Source organism: Leguminivora glycinivorella, chromosome 25 (genome assembly GCF_023078275.1).
Source record: "Leguminivora glycinivorella isolate SPB_JAAS2020 chromosome 25, LegGlyc_1.1, whole genome shotgun sequence".
In the NCBI taxonomy this organism is placed as follows: domain Eukaryota; kingdom Metazoa; phylum Arthropoda; class Insecta; order Lepidoptera; family Tortricidae; genus Leguminivora; species Leguminivora glycinivorella.
In genome coordinates this window covers 11910089-11922775 of record NC_062995.1, presented here as the reverse complement: position 1 = coordinate 11922775, position 12687 = coordinate 11910089, and the positions used below count along the sequence as shown (strand labels likewise).

At 41.0% G+C, this 12687-nt stretch overlaps 1 protein-coding gene across 1 annotated transcript; it reads right to left on the bottom strand.

Moving 5' to 3' along the window:
• Nucleotides 1-4: 4 nt before the first annotated feature.
• On the bottom strand, nucleotides 5-10641 carry LOC125239546 (zinc finger protein 490-like). Its single transcript, XM_048147161.1, has 9 exons — nucleotides 10479-10641; nucleotides 7891-8019; nucleotides 7115-7717; nucleotides 5854-5981; nucleotides 5200-5274; nucleotides 4218-4344; nucleotides 3071-3253; nucleotides 1189-1311; nucleotides 5-219 (listed from the first exon to the last, which is right to left on the bottom strand). Exons 1-9 carry the CDS (start codon nucleotides 10602-10604, stop codon nucleotides 76-78), a joined length of 1638 nt encoding a protein of 545 aa, XP_048003118.1. The 5' UTR covers nucleotides 10605-10641; the 3' UTR covers nucleotides 5-75.
• Between the last annotated feature and the right edge of the window lie 2046 nt (nucleotides 10642-12687).

The following is a 12687-nucleotide window of genomic DNA, read 5'->3' as shown; positions in this document are numbered from 1 at the left end:
CAAGTGGTGTGTGTTATGTATGTGTGCTAAGCAAGTGGTGTGTGTTATGTATGTGTACTGAGCAAGTGACGTGTGTTATGTATGTAATGTCTTGTCGCGGCGGCGCGGCGCGGGCAGCTTGAGGTGCACGGTGTTGACGTGCAGCTTGAGCGACGCCGCATGCGCCAGCAGCTTGCCGCACACGCCGCACGACACCGCCGGCCGCCGGCCCAGGTGCACCTGCCACAAATCACTGCTTTTAATTTTTACATACACGACAGGTCGGGCATTGGTGTGGATGGGCAATTCGCGAGAAGCATCACAAAAAAAATTTCTAAGGTAGATAAATAGGCTAGTTGCCTACTAGTCACACTCGTGAACGGGTGCCGTCTGTGAAGACCAGTCTGTTTAAGCTTACTGGGGCTGTTATAACTTAGTAACTTTAATTCTAATTTTTATTAAATTAGGACACTTTGTTCGGTTGTCGTTTGTTTCCTTTCTTTTAGTGAATATTTTAAATATATGATTTTGACTCATGGAGACCATATACATCTCTAAGGAGAATTAGATTAAGTAGATATAGATACATTTTATCTTTAGTTGTGACATGAGTCATTTGCACCTCTAAAGTAATTTTAGACTTTTTTTTTGTATTTGTACTTTTTATATTTAGTGTAGTTCTTGGTTGTAATTCGACATTTAGAGACCTTCTACATCTCTAATTAATTGTATAGAGTTAACTTTAGTTAGAACTTAGAATTAGTATATAATAGTATCAATTGTAATTTCAACTCAATTTTAAATATTTTCAAAATATGTACATGTGACGTGTAAAAGTGCCCCTGTGGCCTATTTGCTGAATAAATTATTTTGATTTTGATTTTTGAGTCAAATCAGCTTCTTTATAAGAACTGTCAAAACGATTTGCTAATATGGAATTACTATGAAATACTGAGGAGTGACGTCACGGTCAATTCATTTATTCCATATCTTTCTCTTTGACTTATTAAATAGAAATTATGTTTTAACATAACTACTGTCCATATTTTTCTTCTAATTATGAGGTGCTTTATACTATATGTATTTTATTTTAAGTATAGGAAACTAGCCTATTTTATGTTTTTCCTACTCAGGTAACGAAGTGGAAAAATTAAATTTTGGACGCTTTTTCTGCCGTTTATGAATAAGGGGGTTAAACTGTTATAATACCACTCGGTGGTGGCGCTGCATGTTGTGCAGCGTGGCGAAGCGGCGCGCGCAGCCGGGCGCCGGGCACGCGTGCGGCCGCGCCCGCGCGTGCGCGCGCTGGTGCGCCGACAGGCTCGACACGGACTGCCAACAAACAGAACTTAACTACATACTAGGCTTGTGTACCACCTGTACTAATAGTACAAAAGACACGATTCCCTGCACTGTACTAAACCATAAATTAATTAAATATAACAAGATCATTCCATCCCATACATTAAAATGCGACCGCCTACGAACGCGCTTACACTCCACCACACATAGATGGCGCCACAAAAAATGCCTTGTTGCCACCGATTATTTGTAGATTGGCATTAAGTGTCAATTCCGAGCCGTAAATCTATGTCAAAAGTGACACTTAACGCCATCTACAAGTATAATCGAAAGCTACAAGACATTTTTTTGTGGCGCCATCTATGTGTGGTGGAGTGTAAGCGCGGTCTTAGGCGGTCGCATTTTAATGTATGGGATGGTATGATCTTGTTATATTTAATTTATGACTAAACCGATGATTCCCAAATGATTCTGCTCTCTAGTACATTTAGTACACTCACACACGCGCAATAGAATGAGAGCGAAAGGAGCGAAGAGCCGAGGAGTGACAAGCAAACATCTTACATTGTACCATCTCCAATGACGGCTAATACAATTAGAAAAAAACGTGTGTTCTATCTCGCCGCGACATACTCTCGCGACAATCATGTGCTAACCCTGTTGGTGCGGCTTGCACCCTGTGGCATGCCACAAACTGCGCAGTATAGCATGCCACATTTATGTTAATTGCATGTTTGTTGTATATTTGTGGACTTCTGTTATTGCCTATGTTTATCATACACATACATAAGGAATCATGTTTTGCATGTCTTTTTGTATTGTTGTTGATGCCCCAAATAAATCCATACTAATATTATAAATGGGAAAGTGTGTGTGTGTCTGTTTGTTTGTCCGTCTTTCACGGCAAAACGGAGCGACGAATTGTCATGATTTTTGAAATGGAGGTAGTTGAAGGGATGGAGAGTGACATAGGCTACTTTTTGTCTCTTTCTGACGCGAGCGAAGCCGTGGGCAAAAGCTAGTACAATAATATATCTACATACATGCAATCACGCCCGTATTACATCAAGGGGTAGGCAGGGCACATAAAACTTAAGCTTCAGTGCCACTCTTGGCAAATAAGGGATTGAAAGAAAACGAAACTGTGACATTGCAGTGACAGGTTGCCAGCCTCTCGCCTACGCCACAATTTAACCCATATCCCACAGTTGCCTTCTACGACACCCACGGGAAGAAAGGGGGTGGGGAAATTCTTAACCCGTCACCACACGACGCGGGCAATAAAATAAATAAATAAATATTGTATACTTACGCAGCACTTGGCGATGACTTAGCGCCAGTGGCCTAGCAGTAAGAGCGTGCGATTTTCAATCCAGAGGTTGCAGGTTCGAACCCTGGCTCGCACCAATGAGTTTTTCGGAACTTATGTTCGAAATGTCATTTAATATTTGTCAGTCACTTTTCGGTGAAGGAAAACATCGTGAAGAAACCGGACTAATTCCAATAATGATTTTCCTAGTTACCCTTTGGGATGGAAGGTGGCAGATGGCAGTCGCTTTCGTAAAACTAGTCCCCAAAACTTGGGATTAGTTGTCAAAGCGGAGTCCCATGAGCCGCGGCAGATGCCGGGATAGCGCAAGGAGGATGACTAAGGCCGTTTTCACATTATCCGATCCGATATCGGATGTCGGAAGGATTTCAATAGAAAAAATCCAATATGGCGCCTGTAATGTATGGGATATCGGTCCGACATCCGATATCGGATCGGATAATGTGAAAACGCACTTACGCAGCACTCGGCGCCGCAGAGTTCGCAGATGAACGCGCGTGCGTTTTTGCTGCGTGCGCGCGGCGGCTCCTTCAGGCGGATGTTGAGGTGCACGCGTTGGTAGTGCGTATCGCACGATGGCTGGTCCACGAATGTCTGCGAGCACTCGGTGCACGGCACGGTAGTCGAGCGCGGTTTTACCTGCTGCGAATAAAGTATATTAGGTATCTTTAGTCGTGAAATTTAGAGTCTTTTACACCTCTAAGGGACCGTCCACACTCAAGAGACGCATGTGCAGAACGGACGTCAGCGCCACGCCGCCTGAATGTAATTTAAAAAACGTCTCCTCAGTACATTTTGTATAGGAAGGATGCGCAAGGGACGTCGCTTGGCGCGCGCCGCGCCGCCTGGGGGCGTGTCTTACGCCTTTCCTATACAAACTGAGAAGACGTTTTTTAAATTACATTTAGGCGACGTGGCGCTGACGTCCATTCCGCGTCGGCGGACATGCGTCTCTTGATTGTGGACGGTCCCTAAAGTTATTTTAGATTTCTTTTTGCATCACTTTGTATTTCTTTATATCATCTTAATGTTATTTTAGATGTAATTTGACATTTAGATTTTTCATCACACCCGCACTTTAAATGTGCTATTGCACGCAGGCGGAGCGCGAGTTATAGAAAAACCGTTCTCCCAACGGAATAATGAAATTTCTTGTACCGTACTTAACTTTTTTACATCTATTTACATATTTTTTACATTGCGAGTGTGACGAAAAACATTGTGTGTAACTCGGGGAGTATGAATATTACTAAGTCATATTATTAGTAATATTCAACTTCCTCCCCTTGTTGCACAATTAACTATTATATCCCTTATAGCTATTAGCTTTTTATTTAGTTGAATTTAATGAAATTATGATGTTAAAGACATCATAAGCTTGGCCTCTCAAAAAATTGTATGTCGCCGTCCTTATGTCATTAATACAATTAGAAGAAGACGTGTGATCTATCTCGCAGCGACATACTCTCGCGACAATCATGTGCTAGCCCTGCTGGTGCGGCTTGCACCGTGTGGCATGCCACAAACCGCACCGTGTGGCATGCCACAAACCGCACCGTGTGGCATGCCACGAACCGCACCGTGTAGCATGCCACATGCCGCATACCGTGTGCGCGCGCGCCTTGTGGTGCCGCAGGCCGGTGCGGCCGACGAAGGTCTCGCCGCACTCGTCGCATGCCACATTCATGGCGGGGTGGCGGCGACGCACGTGCGTCAGGTACGATGTGTACTTCCTGCAACATTTTTTTTTTTACAAGGGGGCAAACTTGTTGTTTATTAAACTCACGTGCCAATATTAACACCCGAGCAAACGAAAGGCTCCAATATTTAACCGCTACCGTAGCGAATGGTTCGTAAATTAGCATCTTGAGCACATCAAGTCCATCAATTTATTGAATATTTATGATTCAAAATCATCATTTATCAGCTTTTATTATTCATCATTAACCAGACAAATTAAAATTTGTATGAAAATACTTTGCACTCTTGTGGATAAAATGCAATTTTTCTATCCGATTTCAAATAATCTAGAGAACTTTTTAGAAATTTAGTTTTTTTGATGATTTTTTTTACTAGTCTTAAATCTGAAAATTCAGTTTTAATCCATACTAACATTATAAACGGGAAAGTGTGTGTCTGTTTGTATGTCCGTCTTTCACGGCAAAACGGAGCGACGAATAGGAAACTTGACTGTTCTTAAAATAAAATATTTTATACCATGCACGAAATATAGCATCAGATAATTATAAGGAAAACGTGGACAGAAGTTATTTTTAAATCCAATTTCTATTTAATAAATCAGGAGGAAATATATAAAGTAACTGGTTGAACGTGACGTCACTCAATTCGATTTCATATTAATTCCATATTATCAAGACGTTCACATTCGTTTTGACAGTTCTTAAAAAGAAGCTGATTTGACTAGGAGGCAAGTAGCCTATTGACGTGATTTTTTAAGTGGACATAGTTTAAGGGACGGAGAGTGACATAGGTACTTTTTGTCTCTTTCTAAAGCGAAGCCGCGGGCTTTTGTAGTCTATAATCGGTATGATGTTCTTGTTATCAAATACACAATTTCATAAACTTACGAGAAAGTAGCGTCGCAGTGTGGACACGGGTGCGTGGTCCCCGAGTGGGACAGGAAGTGATTCTTGGCTATAAACCTGGAACCACACAATAATTACCACATCAAATGTTTGCATTTATTATGAATATCATGAGACCAACCGACTTCAAATCTCATGTAAAAAGGGGGAAGTTATCAATTCGTCTGTTTTTTTAATGTTTAACAAAATTTTTCACAATTTCTTACTAAGACTCAAGCGCGCGCGCGCTTGCGCGCGCACACACACACACGCACGCACGCACGCACGCACGCACACACACTATACCTGGTGCGCGTGTCTGTTACCGTCCGTGATTTTTTTCTCACTTGATGGTCTCATCGGAAGATAATTATATAAGAAAAACATGGACAACCGTTATTTTTAAATCCAATTTCTATTTAATAAGTCAGGTAGAAATATATAAAGTAACTGGATTGACCGTAACGTCACTGAACTCGATTTCATATTAGCAATTCATTAAATTCGTTTTGAGAGTTCTTACAAAGAAGCTGATTTCACTACGAGGCAACATTCTTCACGTGCGTTGTATGTTGAGAAACGTCGTCATTAGCAAAATCCACCTCGGAAAAAAGACCGAGCAGTGAAAGCCATAAGACTAGCCTATTCTATAGATACCTGGTGCGCGTGACGAACCCGCACGCTCGGCACGTGAACCGCAGCCGGTGCGCGTCGGCGTGCACGTGCGCGCGCGACCGCGTGCCGAACCGCACGCCGCACACGTCGCACGCGTGCTTGCCCGCACCCTGTACACCATCATTAAAAGTTGTGAGCTAGAGATGGGCCGAATACAGACTTAGCCGAATACGAACATGCGGCCGAATATTCGGTTGCTGTATTTTAATATAATTACAGAATCTCTTGCTTTCCCAAAAGTATGAAAGTTATTTAAAAATATTTTAACGGGTTACTCACGTATTCTTTTTATACTACGTCGGTGGCAAACAAGCATACGGTCCGCCTGATGGAAAGCGGTCACCGTAACCTATGAACGCATGCAACGCAAACAGTGTCACATGCGCGTTGCCACCCCATTAGAAACTTGTACATTCCCTTTTGCTGTGTTAAGTACACAGCAAAAAGGAGTGTACAAGTTCCAAGGAGGGTTCGGGTTGCCGACGACTCTAAAGGACAATATACGGAACAAGTTAGTTCCGTAAGTCCTCCCGTCATCAGGACCGCACCCTCGTTGAGCTCTGGCAGCCTTACTCACCGGCAGGAACACAACACTATGAGTAGGGTCTAGTGCTATATGGCTGCGGTCTTCTGTAAGGCGGAGGTACTACCCCAGTTGGGCTCTGCTCTAGATTCGAGCGAGACGATATCCGCTGTGCTGTGCCCTACCACACAAAGCGGAATATCATTCGCTATGCCCTACCTCCTCCTATTCACGCTACTCTTGAGAAAGATCCTCGAAATTGGATTGAAACATGTCGAACGCTATATCGACTTAATACGTGAGTAACCCGCTTAACATATTTTTAAATATGTATGAGTCTCACGGGAGTTTTATAGTTAAGTATGAAAGTTTCAAGTTTTAGTTTCAATTTAGCTACTTATAGGTATTATCTCGCATTTTTGATTTTACATGTGTTATAGGCACTGGTCCCACCGCGAGCTAGGAAGCTATGAGCTATCGGCTATAAAAACGAACAAAAGATAAGCACTCCCGTGCAAATAAAAGAGACACGGCGATTTTGATAGCTCATAGCTGGGCGAGTAACTATAAACATCGCCGTGTCTCTTTTATTTGCACGGGGGTGATTATCTTTTGTTCGTTTTTATAGCCGATAGCTCATAGCTTACTAGCTCGCGGTGGGACCAGTGCCTTAGCAAAGCTCCCACAGATCTTATCTTGTATCACAAGTAGTATACTCACCGGATCATGCTTCTTCATATGTCCGTCATACACCTGCTGCGTCGCAAAGGCCTTCCCACACGTCTCACACCCGAACGCAGCGAGCGTATAGCTCGGCATCATCTTCCGACCCTCTATCTCCCTCAACTGTTCTTCTTTAGACAAAATATCTATTTTACAATCATATTTACTCTCAAACTCTGCAAAATTAAAGTCCGGCAAAAATCCGTTGGCTGCCATACGCCTTTTTATAACCCTTTTTAGTGTTGGTAGTGTTTCCGTGGTAGATTCTAGTTTAGTTTTGGTAGATTCCAATAGTTTCCGCTTCCCTTTAGTAGATTTTGGTATATGTTTACTATTTTCATTCCGCATAATTTTAACTTTTCCATCCATGGATACTTCATCAATATAATCATTATTTTCTTCAGTATTTTCTCTGTAATCTTCATAATCATCTAAAGTAGGCTCAGCAACGAATATGTTTTCTGTAAAATCAGTTTCTTCTTTAATTTCCTCTTTGACATCCGGGAGGGTAGAATCGGAAGTGTGGATGAGACAAGACTTTAGATTTAGGCATAACTTTTCGGTCACGCGGTCGATGGTTCGAATGTAGTCTAAGGTTATCTGTAAATGAAAGTGAAAATTAGTTTTTTTTTCTTATATTTTTTTACTGAACTTATTAGATAAAGTCTTAGTGGACATAGTTGAAGGGAGGGATAGGCTACTTTTTGTCTCTTTCTAATGCGAGCGAAGTGGCGGGAAAAAGCTAGTATTTAATAATTTAAATTTGTGCTCACATATTGCGTTTGCTGGAGAGCGTCAGCGAGCAAGGCCTGAGCGCGGCGCGCGCGGGCCCGCAGCGAGGCCGCACGAGCGAGCTGTGCGCGGCACACGCTGCACACGCAGCGCCCGATCAAACCGCCCTCCTGCCACAGAAACACACGTTACGCATTAGGCACGCCACAGACAGTCTGAAAAATTCATAATCTTCTTCTTTTCTTTTACTGACAGATCAGGTCTCTCAGTTTGAACTGAGAGGTTGCATACAAATCTTTTTTAAGATTATGAATTTTTAAGACTGTTTGTGGCGTGCCTTACAAATTATAAAATTCTTTATTTCATAAAAAACAGTACAGATGTAGTGCAAAAAGGGTTTCCTTCGGAAACATTCATATTTGTCATGCTAGTTTTTTTTTTTACCAACGAATGGTCAAATATAATATAGATTGGTGAAAGAATAACGATTAAAACATTCTTAGAAATAACTAAACAAAACTAAATTACAACATGCTAGTTCAGTCAATGTCAGTACATCTTGTATTGACACTGACTGAAATAGCATGACACGTTCGTACGTTTCCGTAGCAATTCGAAGGCAAAGGTGGTGTCTGGGTGGTAAGCAATATATTTTTCTCAAACATGCAATGAAATATTGTCTTTACGTTCCTTAAAATGGGCTGGGAAGTATCGCTTTTTGGGCGCAACAACTCGAGAGGACTGTAAAGGGATTTCATATTATTTTTTAGGCCTAGGCCTGCAAAGTAACTTTTTTTTATAAAATATTGTCCTTTAGAGCATTTTTTTTTATTTCATTGTATGTTTGAGAAAAGCACTATACATGCCTCGGCGTGAAAACGGATTCCCGGCCTCGTATCCCTATCCGGCCGTATATACCCACTTGGCCGGAAATCCTCATTTTCCCGGCCTCTGATGTAATGTACTATGCCTGTGTTGGGAGGCACCGCTCTTCCATGATTATTATATTTAACCCTTCGCTTCGTCTGTGTCTGTCAAAAAATTGTCATAAAACAATTAAATTTGATATATTATTTTAAAGTGAAACGCCTTATGTTAGGATCCTTATCAAACACAGACAAAGGGTTAATATTGTTGATAGAGTGCCGTCAGCAAAGGTCCATCAATGCAACCTAAGACAATATAATTATATGGGGACAAACTGAAATAGATACCATACACTAAAGAAAAGGCAATCATACCCACTAGTGACAAAGCCGGGAATCAACCCCGAGTCTCCAGCTATCGTGGCTGACAAGTGCGGATCCAGCTTCGTGCCCAGGGGGGGGTCACGTGGTAAAGGCCCAGGCCCCCCCGGGGGGGTCACGTGGTCTATTTGTATGGCCAGCCTAGGCTCCAGGGGGGGGTCATGACCCCCATGACCCCCCCCTGGATCCGCGCATGGTGGCTGACATGCTAAACTGCTACACCACCTCGACCGCCGAGGTACCCGTCGAAATTTCTCTAGTGTATGTTATCTCTGAAGGATAGGCGCCTTTAAAGTAATATAAAATAATTATCCCTACGTCGAATTTGGGGACAAATTTAATAGTTGCCGCAAAACTAACTAACTGTAGTATAAGTTTCAACACATGTGTCCTGCCATGTCTAACCTATGGCTGCGAAACCTGGTCCCTCACTGTAAAACAAAGAGACAAACTTGCGAAGTGCCAGAGAGCTATGGAGAGGAGTATGTTGGGTGTAAAACTGAAGGATAAATGCCGTAACATCGACATAAGGGAAAGAACCAAAGTTAGAGACATCCTCACACACATAGACATGCAAAAATGGAGGTGGGCCGGCCACACTGTAAGATGTAAGACCGAAAAATGGAGTCAAAAAGTCCTCATGTGGCACCCCAGAGATGGTTCAAGACCTCAACGCCCACCACTCAAACGATGGGAGGACGAAATTATAACCACTGTAGGGCCTTTCTGGACTAGACTGGCCAGGCAGAGGAAATACTGGAAAGAGCTGGAGGAGGCCTATGCCAACAGGCACACTGAACTACGCGACTTCATCTAAACAAACAATCACAAACACCACGTTCAGAAGAAAAGGCTAAATAGATAGATAGATAGATAGATAAGTTTTTATGCAAAAATTTAATTTTTGGCACAAGCTTTTATTGCCGACTGTTACCTTTCTTTCAACAATCATCTACTGCTCCCCAAGACGTTTCTAAAATACCCCTTACTCGATGGGGATACGACCTTTCATAACAGAGTTCCTATGACCACCTTTCCACTCCATCATCAGATCAGCTCCATGATACCATAATATTGCATTGTCACGTGATTTACTTATGTGTCCAAAATTTCATCTCAATCGGAAACCGGGAAGTGGGTCAAATTTAGCTTCCACGTTTTGACGCAAACTAACATACTAACAAGGCAAGTTGAATAAAAGCTTCTAAAAAGAAAGGAAAACATTCATAAAGATTAATACGTAATTATCTGTAAATTTGTGGATTTATAGTTCAGTACTATATGTCATATATGGTAAATTGATATGTAGTTCACTAAATTTATTAAAACTAGCCTAAAGAATATTTAAAATTGTCCAAATCTATACTTAAAATCGTACTAACCTCAGTGTTAATAAGATCACTAAAAACTTTCAGTAGCGTAGACCCCTGTATATTATACAGCGTGGTGTCGGTTACCAGGCAAATACTGCACACCAACAACTCTTGCCCTTCCTCTTTTGCACTCATCTTATTGAAATATTATGAATTGGGCATAATTTTACAAGTAAACATCAACCAAAGTATTTGTTTACCATTTGTTTACATATCGATCGACCATCTGTTCCCAAGTTCACGTACGTTCCGATATGAGTTTAGAAAAATTCAATCGAAGATATTTTAAGACATCAACCCTTTTTTATATTATTTTTAATTATGAAACACAATGTTTTTAATAAAATTATGGCTTTATGGGCTATACTAAAGCTTATTGCAAAACATTTGTGAGTCCTAGAAAGCCATAATATCTTAAGGTTTATGAACGGTTTCACCTTTCCATTCTTGACGTATTGAAGACCAGCCTTAAGTTGCTAACAGACGACCGCTCCGTACGGCGACCTTGGAATGTTGCTACGTAAGTAAGAGCGAGACAAAATAACTCTTTCTCGCTCCCTCTTGCAGGATAGTATGTGGAATGATGTGGATGACGGTGCGTTAGGAAAATGCTAATAAAATTAATTAAATATTTTTTACTTAAGTGAGAGCGAGAAACAAATAACTCTTTCTTAGATGATAATTGATAATACTTGTATGACCTCGATGCGTTGCGGTCATGTGTTAGTACTATTTAAAGTGTTGCAGACGTCCATAGGTTACGGTGACCTCTTTCCATCAGGCTGTCACGTAGCGACACCCAGTGAGTATCAGTGTTACTAACGTGGTATGTATTTTTGTACTTTTATGATTTTATTTTTCTAATAAATAAAATAATATGTTCTATAGCGGGACGATTTGTAATAACAACACCGGCACTGACGTTAGAACAAAGTTTATTTTGTATCAAACAAAGTACACAAGGTTTGGTTATATTAAACAAATGAATCCGAGCTATATTAGTTAATAGTATTTTATGCAACTGGTGGTTAAAAGAGGTCAAAAAAGGTGAGTGGCGTGGGTAACAATTTGAGGCGAAGCCGAAAATTGTTAAAAAAGACGCCACGAGCATTTTTTGACTCAGTTAAACACCGTTGCATACAATACTTTTTCTACGACCAAGCACTTATTTTGAAAGAAAATTATAAATCAACAAATACCTACTTTCAGTCATCTTAGTTATCTAGTGGACCGCCTACCATTTTGAATATGCAGTTTGAGTGCAAACATGAAAATAAAACTGTCTATGGTATGGTTCTTTGAAGCCTGGCCACTAAGACGAATCGAGCCGAGTTGAATCGAGTTCTCATACATTTGAATGCGATTCGACGCGTCGCCAATGAACGCAGCAGAAAACGAAGGAGTTTCGACTCTGCGAATTGGTTTGTTAAGTTGGTAGCAATGTATTTACTGAACTGTAACAGCTATATCGTGCTACTGCTACTAAATGTTTTCAGGGTATAGACTAAATAGACTTGTCCTGACATCTTTTATGTAGGGTTTTAAAGTTCTATGCACGACCTTGTAACTCACGAATAACAGTACGGGAGTAGAAAAACATAATTAAAGAGACAAAGGCTCCCCACAGACAGTCTTAAAAATTCATAATCTTAAAAAAAACTTGTATGCAATCTGACAGTTCAAACTGACACTGACAAGACACTGACAGATCTGAACTGTCAGATTGCATACAAGTTTTTTTTAAGATTATGAATTTTTAAGACTGTCTGTGGGGAGCCAAAGGGTCGTAGGGTCTGACATGCGCAAACGCATGCGTTCTCTACTAAAGCTAACTGTTATTGTGAAGGTTGAATATGCAATCGACTCATGCTTGACCAAGTTTTAAGTTTGGAATCTCAGTTGTCTATGTGCAGACTTTTGAGTTTTCAAACGACACTCTTTTGACAGGACTCATGATGTAAACATGTTTGTGTAAATATATATTAATAAATTATAAATAAATAACGTTCGGATAAACCAAAGTGCCTTCCTATTGTTCCAAGGACCTCCTGTGGGAATTTCCACAGGTTATGGGCCCAGACGCAACATTAAGGAACATTGTATTTAAAGCTAGGAAGTGTTTGTATTTTTTCAGCATTATTTAGTCAGCTTTCGTACGGCGAGAATAACGTTAGCAACCACAGTTGTTGACAACATAACCTTAGCAACGAGAGTAACA

What these genes read in the sequence shown, in the direction of transcription:
- LOC125239546 (XM_048147161.1), bottom strand. Translation starts at nt 10,604, where the DNA reads ATGAGTGCAAAAGAGGAAGGGCAAGAGTTGTTGGTGTGCAGTATTTGC. An exon ending in TCTGCGGCGCCGAGTGCTGC is followed by an intron (nt 1,312 to 3,070) that starts GTAAGTGCGTTT and finishes GTTTGTTGGCAG; the next exon opens with TCCGTGTCGAGCCTGTCGGC. An exon ending in TGCAGCGCCACCACCGAGTG is followed by an intron (nt 220 to 1,188) that starts GTATTATAACAG and finishes GATTTGTGGCAG; the next exon opens with GTGCACCTGGGCCGGCGGCC.